General features: G+C 56.1%; 1 protein-coding gene across 1 annotated transcript; it reads right to left on the bottom strand.

Moving 5' to 3' along the window:
- Nucleotides 1-433: 433 nt before the first annotated feature.
- On the bottom strand, nucleotides 434-7008 carry TMEM184A (transmembrane protein 184A; the record flags this gene model as incomplete). Its single annotated transcript, XM_084249115.1, has 8 exons — nucleotides 434-693; nucleotides 1398-1595; nucleotides 2202-2371; nucleotides 3233-3324; nucleotides 3495-3570; nucleotides 3663-3753; nucleotides 4261-4426; nucleotides 6790-7008. 8 exons carry the CDS (start codon nucleotides 7006-7008, stop codon nucleotides 434-436), a joined length of 1272 nt encoding a protein of 423 aa, XP_084105241.1.
- Nucleotides 7009-14901: the final 7893 nt, after the last annotated feature.

The following is a 14901-nucleotide window of genomic DNA, read 5'->3' as shown; positions in this document are numbered from 1 at the left end:
TTCCACAGACCCAGGAGGGCCACAGCAAGACTGTCGAGTCACCCTACCTCCAGTTGTGTGGCCCCACCCACCAGTGTTCCCACATCTCGAGTGCTTCCCCTCCACACGCTTGTTCTTCCCTGCAGCTTCCCAGCCAGGAACCAGTCCATCCAGGGACCTGATGGTCAAGTGAACCCAAAGGGTCCCTGGCCCCCCAGATATGCTCAGGTGCTCTCTCCTGGGACTGTAGACCCACTAGGTGGCCCCTGAGCATCCAGCAGGGTCCCTCAGCCCCTCTCCACAAGCTGGCATTAGGATGGGCAGTGTGCTCCACAGACCTGACCGGGCTCTTGGGAGATGCTTGGCCTTTGGCAAGAGGGCTGGCGGACAAGGGGCCCTGTCCTGTCCCTAGGGCTTGGTCTGCAGATCCCGTCGGGTGACCTCATGGCCCCTCTTACAGTTCCTCCGAGAGGATCAGCATCCTCTTCTCCAGGTTGCGACTCTTCCTGCCCCCGCCAGAGCCACCTGCAGCACTGGAGTGGGTGCTGGGTGAGGGGTGCCCTCCTTGGCTGGGTCCTGGGGCCTCGTTCGTGGCCTGCTGTGTGTAGTGCTGGTAGGCAGGTGAGAAGTTGTGGATGGCATCCTGCACGATGTCCTGTGGGCTCATGGTCTCCTTGAGGCCACTAGATATGCTCTGCATGGGCGCTGGGGGTGCTGGGAGGGGGGCAAGCAGCATGTGGGTGGGGGGTTCCCATCTCATCCATCATATAGTCAGCCCCCAGGGACATTACCCTATTACCCTGCTCCCCTCAGACCTCAGGGATGCCTAGGGGTGGTGCTCCTGAATCCCTAGCTCCTAGCCTTGGCCTGCCTGGAGCCCCCCAAACCCAAGCCTCAGCATTGGGGCTTCAACCCAGAATCTCTATAGGGGCCACAGTGGGAGAATGCTTTGACTTACTCCCATCTTGTCTTGGGCCTGGGGTGAGCCCATCACATGCACCAAGCTGACCAGCCACAGGACCTCCTGCCCAACAGGCCATTTGTTAGGAGCAGAAGCGCCAGCCAGGCCCTGGCTTCTCCTGACAGGTCTGTCCAAGCACCTGGGTGTGGTGAGTGGGACACCCCAGACTCAGAAGCATCAGCCCCCTATCGCTGGAGGTAGCCAGGCTCAAACATCTGGGCTAGCCCATCTCATACCAGCTGCTAGCCTGCCTGGTCTCCTCAGCTGGATGAGTTGCAGGCAAGGTACCTGTCCTGGGCCCAGCCTTTCCATGTGAATGTCCCTTTGTCCAACAAACAGATATCCCCTCGCCCATGAGTGAGACAGCACCCAGAGAACTGGCCGTCACACCCCATCTCAGGCCCACAACTATGAAGTTGTGAAGTTCCCTCCACTCCACTGGCAGGACCCGGCATACCTGGCAAATTCTCCTTTTTCTCTGAGTACACCTGGCAGGTGAAGGCATAGCGTAGGGCAATGGAGGCAAAGAGCATCTCGATGCAGATGATGAAGTTCTGATAGCCTGCCGCCAGTGTGCCAGCTCCCACTTTGCTCCCATCGACGACCTGGACCTCAGGGATGACCCCACACCTCTCCAGGATGGCCAGTAGCATCCCTGGGGATGGTGACAGCCATTCAAACACCCTCCTGGATAGGAAGCTGGACAGAGCTGCCCCCAGCCAAGAACCTTGTTGAGGCCAGCCTCATGGGTATGGCAGGGATCTGAGGAGAGGAAGAGGTGATGCGCCGCCCCCCGCCCCCACACTGAGAGGCTTGCCAACCAGCAAGGTGTATGACATGGTGACATGGTGTTTGAGCTCCCATACCAAGGAGCCAAGGTTCAGAGGAGCCAGGCACCTCCAAAGATTGGGTGTTGGCATAGCAATATCCAGGCGCTCCCCAAGTGCCCACTCTGACCTCTCCAACCCCAGACTAGGTGCACCCCTAGCTCCACCCCTCACTGTCCAGTGCCCATCCTCTTCTGCAAAGTGGGGGCCACCACCTGGTCCAGGGTCTGATGGGGACAGGGCTCCCCCGGTCCTCTGTCCTATCCACAAACCCGCTGTGTGGGGAGCTTGCTATTTCCCCTTCTCCAGGCTGTATCACTGACCACTCCCTGGGAGAACGGGCTAGGCCTGAGGGCACCAGGAAACTGAAAGTGGGTGTGGGATTTGAACCCAGGCTCTCTGGGCTCCAACCCTGCCCCAGAAACCCCACCTACCCTGCCAGAAAGAGAGGAAGATGACTGCTTTGATGGTGAGGAACTTGAGGACAGGCTCAAAGGGCCGCAGGAGCTCTTTGGTGGCGAAGTAAAAAAGGAATAGGGCATAGAGGGCCAGGCTGACTGAGACATTATAGATGAGTGTGACGTAGAGGTAGCCGCTGTGGATGCTGAGGGTCAAAGCAGGTGTCAGGAGTCAGGGTTGGTCCCAATCCTCTTCTGCCCTCCCCATCCTTATCAGCTGTGCCATTTTCCCACTGCCATCACCACCCCAAACCTGGGCACCAGCAGCCACCCAGGTCTGGAGCCTCCCGCAGGGCTGACAGATGCACCTCAAGGGAGTGACCGAGAAGCTGAGGGTAGAGCATGAGCAGGAGGGTGCTGTTTGGTAAGGCTTTGTGGCTGCCCTCCTACCCTTCCCCCACCCCCTGTGCAGCCTGAGGGACTGGGCCTCTATCCTGTGGGCACACAGGCATGCATGTTCCTTGTGTGAATGTGTGTCTGTGCATGTGAGTGTATGAGTTTGTGCACACACACACATGTGTGTATTACCGGGTACTCGCGTAGGTGGGCATGAGTGTGTCCATGAATAAGTGAGCATGACTATGTGTGTGTTTGCATGTGAGTCTCCATGCATGTGTGCACATGTGAAATTGTGTGCACATACAATTGCATGGGTGTGCGTGTACTTCCATGTGAGTGTGTGTGTGTGTGCGTGCGGTATGTGCATGTGACCTGATGCAGAGCTCCAAGAGTGTGCCAGGGCAGCACTGCCCACTTCCTCTCTGCCCCAGTGGCCAGCGGGAGCTCTGCTCCCTTGGTCTAAGTGTCCTTAAATCCAACCTGTGCTCTCCCTGGGGTGGGCCACAGCAGGGTAGGGGAGGAGCGAGTCCGGCATCAGGAATAGGCACCTGTCCTTCCTGGCTCAGCATGCAGCCGAGCTGAGCTCTCTACTGAGAGCCTTCTTCCAACCACCTGCTGCCCCCCAGGCCGAGCCCACCTCTCCCTCTGGCATGGCAGACTGTCCTTACTTGAAGTCCCCATCGTGGTATTTGTCAAATGCCTGCAGGACGATGGTAACCACAGCCATGACGGGTTTCACAACGCAGAACTGCAGTGTGGCCTGGGAGAGGGGAGGGAGGAGGGTTGTGGCCCCAACCTTAATGGGTCTGGGAATGGTGTATGGGGCCAGCATCCCCTCCATGCCCCCCCGCCCCAAACACACACACTGGGCAGCAAGAGATCATGGGAGGTAGCTGGAAGGGGCCAGGTAAGAAGCAAGCCCTGTCTCACCTGCTTGCAGAAGCGCAGGAAGCCGATAGAGTAGGACATGCCCCCGAGGCAGCAGGTGCCATAGAAGCAGCTGGACCTGCAGAGGGGAAGTCCCTGAGGCCACGTCCCCAGCCCAGCTGGCTGCCTGGCCTGGAGGGGACCTGGTAGGCTCTGGGGTGAGATGCTTACCGGATGGGTTTTCCCCGAATCTCAGCCATGATGGCACTCTCACCCCCCAGGTACTGGAAACAGAGGCTCAGGAAGCTATAAATGACAAAGGCTGCGGAACAGGGTTGGATGGTTTTGAGCCCAGCAATCTACCAGATTCTCAGCTTGCATGAAGATTCTCCCTGACGACTCCACTCTGGCCCCCAGATTTTTGGCACCTATTTCATGGAGGACAAGCTGAGGCCCAGGACACACAGCAGTAATCTCTCTTCATATGCTTCTAGCCTCGCCCTGGGACCACTTGCCATCCAATAGGGGAAGGACCTGTAGCAATCACTGAAGCTCTGATGCCACTCCCTACCCCACACTCATCTAGAGCCCTGTTTGTTTTGTCCAGGCTCTGGGTGGGCCCAGTGGCAGCCCCCACCCCCGGGAACCCAGGAGTCTTGGTTTCATGCTGGCCAGCCCACCCTTGGCATTGCTAATCCTGGCTATCAGGCAGCCCCTCCTGGAGGGTGGAGTGCCCCCCAGACTGTTGGTGGGAGTTCATGCCCCTGGAAGCATCCTCATGCCTGGCCCTTTGAGTGTCACAGCATGGCCTGGAGCATGGCAGCCTCACCTTCATAGCAGTCACGCACAGAATCGAAGTAGATGTAATGCTGGTGGCTTCCGAGGAGGAGCAGGCTGAGCCAGGAATCAAAGGCGTAGATGGGCACAATGAAGAGAAGGCGGATGATGTAGCGCTGCTCGTTGGGGACTGTATAGGAGCGCAGGTGCAGGTAGATCTGGGTTTGAACAAGGGCAGCTGGGGAACAGGGGCTCACCTGCCACTGCTATATGGGCAGCCTGAGCGGGGACTTCCCTGGCACCAGCTAGCCCCTTGCCTTGTAGGATACTCTGCACTGGGGCCACTTATTCATTCATTCATCCATTCATTTATTCATTCATTCAACGAGAATTCTCTAAGGTCAATTTGGTGTCACCTGGGGAAGATGGGGCATTTATGGCCCATAAGTGAGCACAGGCATGGGGGAAAGTGACCCCATATTTCAACATGGGGCATAAAAGGGCTAACATCCTCTGCTCCCTCCTGGGTATTTGTCCTATGGAAAAAGTTTCTTCAGAAATAAAAGATCCATGTATTAGGATTTGCAAAGAGCCCTACGGGACCCACACACAGTGGTGGGCCCAGCTGTTGACACTGTACAACTGTACACAGTCAGTAAAATGACACTCCCAAATGCCATTATGGGGAAATGCTCTGATACTATGTGACATGTAAATGTTGACAAATCCAGCAGGATCCAGAACATGTTGAAAACGTGATGAAAATGGAAGGAAACCCATTCCAGTCTTACCCCTGAGCGATAAGGTGATTCTCGTTTTTGTCTGTAAACCTTCCCAGATTGCCCACGTTTTCTATGAGGATATACCAAAATAGTGACACTGTTTTTTGTTTTGTTTTGTTTTGTTTTTGCATAGAAGAGCTGGAGTGTAGGCCAGAGGTAGGGGTGGTGGTGAGAGGATTCACAAGAGACGGAGTGGGGAGCAGAACAGGCAAATTTTACAAAGACACTGTCTTTGAAAAGAAGCAAAGATGGAGAGTTGGACACATGGATCCCATAGCACCTCTGGAAGGCTTCCTGGTGGTGGGGGGGTGGGGCAGTGCCCTGAGTAGAGTTGGAAAGCGGGCAGGTGAAGGGCAGGCTGAGCAGAAGGACCAGTGTATGCAGACATCATGTGGTCCAGGTCGCTGGGGCACATCACAGGGGTGGCTGCTGGCTGGGAGCAGACACAGGCTCCTTATCAGTCATTCCCTCCCCAGCTGGTGCTGTGAGAAGGACATGGCATGACCAACCATTGGGAGATCTGAATTCTGCTCCCAGTGCTGGCACTGCCTATCCAGGTGGCCTTGGAGAACTGATAGATGTCCTCTCTGGCCTCTGGCTGTCCTGTGGGCTCTGAACGGGTGGAGTGCCTGGGACTCCTCAAGTAAGAGGACCTGGCTGTGTGGAGGACCAGGGTAGGCCAGGAGCTCAGCCCAAGTGATCCAGGCCTTGGTGCCCTGGGCAGCTGGGCTACACACACACTGACAGTACTGCCTACTCCCGCTACTCTTCACTACATCATAATTGACTGAGCCTGCCTTACACACTATATTTTGGTTATTTGAGGCTACACAGCAGAGTCTCTCACCACAAAGTGTATCTCACCTTCTTGCTTTGGCAGCCTCTGGCCACCGCTTCCCTGCCTGCCAATCTCCTGACTATCCCCTGCCCAGGGTTTACCCCACCAGTCCATTCCCTATACCAGTGCCAGCTGAACTACCCTAAAAGGCAGCTCTGCTCCTGGCACCCCCAGCTCCCTAGCACCTCCAGGCTTGGCCCAAACCACCACACAATTGTTCAAGGCTCCTCAAGTTGTCCCGCGTGTCCAGCCCAGGCAGCCCTCTCATGGGCCCCACAAGCTCTCACTCCCAATCAGGTAGGCCCTGTGCTTTTCTGCATGTGTTACCCCACCCCTGTGTTTGGGTGCTCCTGGTGCTTCTCCATCTGGGGACCTGTCTTGTCTCCCAGCAGTGACTGCCCTGGGGAAGGAGCTAGTGCAGCTCAGGACTCGGGAGTGTGTCTTCTCTCCCCTGATTCCTTCATGAGGAAACTGAGGGGCACCCCCTCCTGATGCCTTCTAGCCAAGCACGCACCCAGCTCCTACTCCTGGCCCCCGCTTCCTAAGAGCAAAGTCCAACCCTGCCAGCCTTCCTGGCCAGCTGTCCTCTGGAGGGAAGGCCTTTCCATTCCTGCTGGGAAAGACGCTGGGCTGACTAGGTCAGTGTCTTTGTGAGATGGGACTCAGCATAAGGCTGAAGGCTAACAAGTGTCTGGTGAAGAGCCGGCCTCTGCCCCCTGCCTGGCAGAAACACCCTATCTTCAGGCCCAGCTCCCACAAGCTGAGTTCTAAAGGAAGCCCCCTCCTCTGCCCCTCTGTCCTGGCCAGGTGCCACCTGTAAGATCCCCTGGGCACTGTTCCTCTGTCCAGCTGGGCCCCACCTGTCTGCACCAAGGTCAGTGCCTGAGGTCCTTTAGTCCTAGTGCCCCACCAGGGCATGTCCCACAGAAAGTGGGACGCTAAGGGAAGCATGGAGACTTACCTGGTGGCAGGTGAGCACCAGGGCGGTCCACACAAAGATGCCGGAGATACCGCGGGCCAGCGAGGTGGTGAGGAAGAGCTGGGGTGCTCCGTGGGAGCCATTTCCCACACGGTCCATCTGTGGCTCAGCAGGCACAGTCGGTAAGGGGCTGAGCTGGGGCCAGGTTGCCAGCTCCAGGGGGGCACTGACTGTCCCCAGGAGCCCTGAGGCATTACTCATCTGCAGAGGCCAAGGAGAACACAGGGAAGAGTGCGGGCTTGGACAAGGTGTAGCCGGCAAGCTGCAGCAGCCCAGGCGCCAGCCAGGGCAGGGGGAGGGGAGGGAGGGAGGGCAGGAGGGAGGAGGCTGAGTGGAGGCTCAAAGGGGCTCCTCCTCCAGGCCGGCCGCAGACACGCCCAAGATTGCCCTGGGCATGGGTCACTGTCCTTTCCAAGGGAGTTGGAGACTGACCATTCTGCTATATTCCCTGCTCCTGGGCAGCCCTGGGCTCCCTCTGTGCTCAAGGACCCAGCCTGGAGTTCCCTTGTCCCCAGGGTTCAGCCACCTGGGCCGGAAGTCAGCTGCCTGAAGGTGACAGGGGCTCCAGATTTAGTTTAACTCTCTGAAAAAGGAAACGCCACCTCTGGTGCCCTGGACTTGTGGAGAATACACTTTTTAGAAGCTAAAGACATCTAAGAAAGTGGGGGAGCCCCTGTTGCTCTGCCTGGCCAGGCTAAATGTAGGCAGCAGTCAGGCTGGTGCTTCCTGTAGCTGCAGATGGTAGGGGAAGGGTAGCCCAGCACCTGCTGCCTCCAGTTTTGCCACAGACCCTCTCTCTAGCCCTGGGTGCCTGTTCTACAGTCCCTTGACCACCTGCTGGGGCACCAGTTACCTCCCTTCTCTCCTGCTCCACGCCCTATCTGGCCTCTGCCCTTCCTTCCAGCCTGTAGTCACGGGGCCCAGCGCCTACCTCTCAGGCAGGAAACTTCCTGCTCAGTCCTGGGAGGCCCAGCCTCCGGGAAAGCCTGGCTGGTCATTCATGTGGCCACGTGGCCCCCTGGCAGCCCCAATGGGGGTGGGGCAAGGCCAATAATTGGAGGCGTTACCAGGCCTAGGGAGGGGCCACAGCCTTACCTCCAGGGCCCACCTGAGCTCTGGGCTGCAGGGAGGGGCCAATGGGGAGGAGGAGGAGTCTGTCCCCTCCCCATGTTGACACTCTATCCTCCCCCGTGGTTTGCTTAGCAGCAGCTGGCTCCAAGGTACCTGCTGGCCGCCAGGTGCCCTCACCTGCCCGTGCCAGATGGCCAGGCAGTTGCTGCCAGGATGTGAGTCAAGGGGGAGGGTCACGGGACCAGAGTGAGCTGTAAAACGAAAACTGTTTCTATTTGGAGTGATGAAAAAGTTCTGGCATGAGATAGACTTGGTGGTTGTACAATGAAATAAATGTAGCAAATGCCACCAAATTATTCACTTAAAAAACTGGGTCGATTTGTTAAAGACTTTCACCTCATTTTACAAAGTCCAGACCCAAGAAATGCATTAAAAACATTTAGGGGTGAGGGAGGGAGAAGGCAGATCACTGGATCCTGCTTGGGGTCCATGGTCAACCCATGTCCAGAGATTCCTGTAAAATGCCTTCCCCATACCCCTGGTGTTGGCTCCCAGCAGGGAAGGTAGGGAGGGGGCCTCAGCCTGTCTCTGGGCACCCCCCACCCCGTTCTGGTTTCAATGTTCTACAGGTACCTGCATAAAGTTCCTGTTCTGTGCCTATGACAGAAACTCATGCCACCCTATGCTCCCCCAACTCTGGGCTATAGGGTTGCTGGAACTCTCTCCAACATTCCCTCCTTTCTCCAACACTCCCTCCCAGGTCAGAACTTCTGTATCAACTTTTCTACCAGCTGACTCCTTGTCCTGCTGTCTCATGGGTCACCTTCTCTGTCCCATCATCCTCTTTAAATTCCTTCTGAAATTCCCCATCCACCTGTTGGTTTTGTGTGTGTTGCTTGCCTTCTCTCCATGGGAGCTTCTGGAACCTGGTGCTGTGCTCAGCCTGTGTCCTATGAACAAGGAACAAGCGTCTTGCTGTGTGGGTGGCCCTCTGGGCTTCAGGCTTCCCCTTAGGCCAGTGGTGTGGCAACTATGGTCTATACCTTCTCCAAAGTGAGTTCCTCCCGTGTGCCAAAGGTGTTCACCTCAAAGCCCCAGTCTGTCCACAGTAGTGCAGTGCTGACCATGCCCCAGGCCTGCAGAAGGCCAGTTCCACAGATGCAGAGCAGCACTGGCCATGATATTGTTATCATCATTATGGACATTTAAAAGGTAGCACCTCTCATTGCCTGTAGTGACAATGGCTCAGGGCCCTTGAGTATGAAGATGCATATATGGGGGCAGGGGCATGGCTGGAAGGGCACAGGGATCCCACTCATAGTACAGGCAGGGAAATTGAAGGCTAAATCTTTCCCAGGCTGATGCTGAGGATGAGTGGGCACATTGTGTGGTTAGATATCAGAAGGACTCCCCTAGCAAAAGTCACTAGGACCAGGTCTCTGGAGAGCTCTGTGGGACTCTGGCTTTGGGGAGGCTTGAGGCCGGGACCCAGCATCTCAAATACCCAAACACAGATAGAGGGACTTAGGAAATTCTGTCCTTTCTTCTTCAAAGGCAGATTATACCGTGGGAAAAGGCGGTGTTTTCTGACTGGGTACAGAGACTTGGGGTACAGAGACTGTCTGTCCTGCAGCTCTGAGGGGACATGATCCCCTTTTGCTCAAGGCCATTCCAGTTCTGATGGTGGTGGCCAGGCCCATGTTGCTTCTGGCTTGTTCTCAAAACCATGCTGACCAACATGTCACTGCCTCCAGGAAGGCCTCTAGAGAGCCCAAGCTATTAAGCTGGCCTCTGCAGAACCTCCTATACACTCTGGGAAATCACTGCTCAAGGACAGTTTTGGTTTGCTGCTTCCCTTCTGCCAGAATGGAACCTAGTGTGCATTTTATTCATTTTATTAACGCGGGACTCCGACCATGTGGGAGCTCTCTGTCATCTCCTACCCTCTTTCTTCTTTGGCTTCTGACCAGTCTTTCTAGGGGCACCCTCAGCCCTTTGTCCTGCCACCTCAACAGGCCCTTCACCTTTCTAGGCCTCTGCTTTCTCATTTGTAAAGATGAATTTGGGATTCTCTGACCCCTTCCCTGGGCACAGCATGCAGTCCCTAACATTGCTGGGAGACTTGGCACAATGCCCCTTTGCATGCTGAGAGCTCTGGGGAAGGTCCCTGGCCACAAGGCCCTCCCAGTTCCCAGACCCCTGAGCAGGATCACAGGCCAGGGCATACCCAGGAGCAAGCAGGAGGCTGTGAATGGGTGAGGTGTGGTTGTGCCAGGAGAGGGAGGGGCTGGCCATGCCAAGCCTGTGCACAAGGGACAAAGGTGCTGGGTCTGGGGAAGCCAGGAACTCAGCATCCTGGTCCTTGGAGGGCTGGGGAGAGGCTGACCATGGTCTATCTGACTGAGGCCCGACCTCCTGTGGCCAGTGTCACAGCCCTGCCCACACAGGAGAGGTGGCTGGGCCAGCCAGGCCTGATTTCCCTACCTGGGGGCTGGACGCTGACCAAGCCTGTCATAGGACAGACCTGCCCGCCCAGATCTGGGCAGCAGGGGCCTCTGACCACTGTTCACTATGACCAAGTGACCTGACTCCTCAGAGCTCCCGGCCAGGGTGTGGGGCAGCTGAGAAGCCACTGGCTAGTCCCAGATCTCAGTGCTCTCGTCCGAGCACTGAGCACAATGCCTTTCACCCTAGTCACCTAATGTCCAGGGTTTTTTCTGTTTTGCTGCTGGCGCCAGCCCTTCTTCAGATCAGCCCTGTCTGACCCACACCATGACAGTCCCGATCTCAGCCAGCCTACCATCTTGGGGATATCACTGAAGGCATGAGGCTGCTCTCCTACAGGGCAAGTCTCTCCCCTCTTTCTTACTGGTCCCTAGGGCTTCCAGCTGTTGAGAGCTGCCTGCCTATGTGCCAGGAGAGATGAGGGGTGGGGCCAGTGGCGTAGGACATCCTAACACCCCAAGTCCCCAGCTTGCCCCACCAGGCTCCTTCACTTTCCCCTTGGGGTCTGCATGTGCTGGCCCCAGAGAGCGGCAGACAGGATTTGCCACTGAGCTTCTGTCGAGGCCACACAATGGCCATTGACCCAACTAATATCCACACATACTCCTTGGCCTGCGGGGTGGAGGGGATTGGGACAGAGCTTGCTGTCAGCCAAGGGCCCTGGGCACTCAGGCCTTTAGGTCACACACATGGGAGCTGTGGTGCAGAGAGGGGAGGAGCAGGGGCTCACTGTGGGCTTCTACCCCCCCAGCACTATCCTGTAGGCCACAAAAGACCTGGATGATGAGTCCTGGCCTGGCCACTCCCTCCTGGAGCCATTTCTTCCCTTCCCCTGGACTTAAGGTAGGGCAGGAAATTTCGGGTCCTTCTTGTATTGGTTCTGGGATTCCTCAGGAGGTGCATAACTTGGCAATGTTGTCTCCTGGAGGCCAAGATGTTGGCTCCCAGTCAGGGCATTGGCCCCAAAGCTGAGGGCACAGGGCCCCGGGTCCCACACTCGGGTAGGGACCCATCAGCCCTTGTCAGAGTGGGGCTCTGGAAGAGCAGGCCTCCCATCAGGGTCTTCTCAAGGGCCCGGGAGAGCGTGGTTGGCTGTCTGGAGGGGCTGGAATCCTCCTACCAGGTGCACTGCAGGAGGGCTTCTTTCTGCTTCCTGTCAGCCCCATGGGACCCCCAGGTGGGGTTTGGGGCTCCTGTCCTTTCTGTTGGGTCTGTGCTGGCTGTGTCCTCCCTCCTGTCTCAGTCTCCAGAGGGAACCAGGTGTCTGCCAGGACCTGCCTGTACTTGCCCGTTGCCCGGAGCAGGATGCCAGCCCTGGGGGGGTACCTGTCCGTGTGCACCTGGGGCTAGGGTGCTGACATGGGTCTGGACTGGCCCGGCTGGCATGAGACCCTTTATGGCTACCGGGTGCCATCCCCGGGGCTGGCAGAGGGGACAGCCTTGGGAAAAGACAGGGTGGGGCCGAGGGGTTATGACTCTCAATTTCAAGGTGTGGACTTTTCTCTCCAGAAGCCCCCGCCCCACTAGGGCACATGGGCCCTAACCTGGCTACCATTCCCTTCTTATGGATGCACACACACGCACATACACACGTCCATGAGGCGCACACACATAAACATGCACACATATGTACACAGGTGTGTGCACGCACACATTGCAGCTCACCTCCCCAGTGGCTCCCTCAGCCGTCTGCTTGGCCCCTTGGGCAGGACTGTTGCTGGTTGCCAGCCCTGAGAGAGGTGATGGGGGTAAAGGGGGTGGTGAGCCCCACAGTACAGTCTCCAGCCTCTGCGGATTTTGTTCCGGCGCTGCGGCAGCCTGGTTGTTTCAGACACTGCTGCTCTGTGGAAGCTAGCCTCTCCCCAGACCAGAAAACTCTCCCCACCCTGCCTGCCCTGCCAGGCCGGCCCTACCTGCCTGGTGCAGTTGGAGCCACACCCCCAACATGCCCTGCCCAGATTCTCGGAACAGATGTCTGTCCCATCACTGCCTGCTGGGGGACAAGATGGGCTTGGATGTGGATTTGTTGGATCATTGACCGGGTGCAGCTCTAGATGGCTGGAGCCACCGTTCTGGTCCATCTGGGGCAGGGGTCCCACTTCATAAAGTATAGTAAGGGTTAAATGCCTGACATCCCTAAGTCCCTAAGTGGCTCCCTGTTCCCCTTCTGTTCTCTCCCACTCCGTTTTCCCTCCACAGTCACACAGCAGGGGGCCAAATGTCTCAACAAGCTCACCTGCCTCACTCTGACCATAGCCCAGCCTACTTGCCAACAGGACTACAATGCTGGGGCCTCCCTGGGCAGCATGGGACAGAAAGGACACCCAACCTGCAGGGGGGGTTGCTGCACCCCAAATCCCGGCTGTTCCCCCTACTTGGTTCTGGGCCTCAGTCTTCCCACCTGTGAGGTGGGCTCACCAGAAGGTACCAGATAGAAGTTGCTGCGCACAGAGCTGGCATATCCACTGTGCTGGCTGTGGGCTTGGGGAGTCCTGCTGGAAGGCTGGTGTTTTGCTTGGAGACCCCAGCCCCACTCTGTGTGTCTGGTCCATTTCTTTCTCCTTGTCTATTTCCTCTTCCCTGCCTTTCCCCTCTACTCGCCCGCTCCTTTGCCATCTCAGTCTCTCTCTCCTTACCCCTTGCTCCCTGTCCTCTTCTTCCAGCCCTCCAGAACTTTCCATCTTCACCAGGAAATGGGACTCAGGACTCTGAGAGCACCTGGGGGCTCTAGACTTACAGGAGAGACACAGCCTAGGGGGGATTGCCAGCGATTGTCCTCTCACACACATAGTGGCCAGGGACTTGGAGATGGTCATCATCAAAAGTCCCCAAACTTCAATCTTTCTGGAATTTGAGTCCTCATGCTCACCAGTCACCCTTTTCCCCACACAGGGTTTGTGCTGTTTCCTCAGTGATGACAGTATTTCTCTGCAACCGTTTCCACATCATTCAGTCTGATTCCATGAGTCCATTGACTGACCCATTACTCTGTCACCTGCCCAGTGCCCTCTCCTGATTTCCAATTTCACTACAAAGCGGCCAATGTCAGAGCACTCAGCCAGTCTGGTGCATCTTTCCATGGGTTCTTTGTAATCACTGCTTCAGGTGGGTCCAGGTCTGTTAAGGTCTGAGCTGCTCAGAATGACAATGAAGGGTGACTGCCTTCCCTGCTCTTTGATGACCTCCAGAGGTCCCCACTTACCCTTTGAGCTGAGTTAGAAACCGCATCCCATATCCTTTCAGGAAATGGGAGGGAGTGGGAGGGAAACTGGGCCGGCAGGCAGGGGCCTCTGTGTGCAGCACAGCAGAAAATGTGATAGACAAGTCTCGCCGTGCTGGTCCAAGGGTATGGCCTTGAAAAAGTCAACTTCATCTACCAGACGGGCTGCAAGGGCTGGCAAATGAGCCCAATGTTCAGTATTTACATTTGGCTGTAAATTACTGGAAGTTGTAATTATAGTTTGATCACTGGGTGAGCGCCATATGCAGCCTTTCCAGCTAAAGGAGTAACAATTTCCACAAAGTAGACAGCCCTGCCTGTGGAAGCTGCCGGCTTTATAGATCTTTATTGGAGCATGTGTCTTGCCTCCTGAAGTATAGCAGCTGGGAGCAGAAAACCAAGGAAAGCAAGTGCCAAGTGCCTTTTCATGTGACCCCCACATCTCAATTCCTAAGGCAGGGCAGAGTAGGAAGGCACTGGCGGCAGTGACACAAGCCTTGGTCTCGGTATTTAATAGCTACCAGACGGCTTCAGGCAGCTGTAAGTATGACTTAGCGAAGGCGTTGGGACCCTGGTTTCAATTATACACCACTCACACCACCACCTTCCTGTGCAAATAACAAGGGCACAGATGCGTTTACATCCTGGGGCCAGCACTTATCACCTGGTGTCACTGAGTCATTCACCCCATCTTTTTGAGCCTCAATTTTCTCCAGTACTTACCTCCTAAGGGTGGCATGAGGACTCAATTAGACGGTGAGACGCTGCCAGGGCCTGGCATGTATGAGGTCCCATAGGGGGCACAAGGCAACAACGCTCTTCCCACTTACAAGGAGATTGCTGTTCCACGGTGCAGAGTGGCGGTGTGAGATAAAGGGAGGCCCCATGATGGATGGACAGAGTAGACACCGGGGCCCTCTGCCTGGGTTCGAATTCCAGTTCTGACACTCAGTGGCAGCTGTGTGACCGTCTGTGTCTCACTTTCCTCACCTGTAACATGCAGAGCATTAGTAAATCCCCCAGGCTGTGGTGAAGATCAGACGAGTCACCATGTGGACTGATCACAGAGCCTGGCCAGTGTAGGCAGTGCGAGTTGTTATGCATTTAGGGATTTAATCAGAAAACCAAAAGCTGCAGGTCTGAATATAGACTCAAATTGGAATCCTACCCATGCTTCATTTTTCCATTTGTTAAATGAGAGAAGCCATAGTTCCACAAACATCTAATTTTTAGATGACAAGAGTGAATAATTATGTGCTTATTTTTTGTTACTGTTTATTTCATAATCATAAACTTAA

Source organism: Talpa europaea, assembly GCF_964194135.1.
Source record: "Talpa europaea genome assembly, chromosome: 12".
Taxonomy (NCBI): domain Eukaryota; kingdom Metazoa; phylum Chordata; class Mammalia; order Eulipotyphla; family Talpidae; genus Talpa; species Talpa europaea.
Note: the sequence above shows the minus strand (reverse complement) of the source record. Positions and strands in the feature narration are given on the sequence as shown.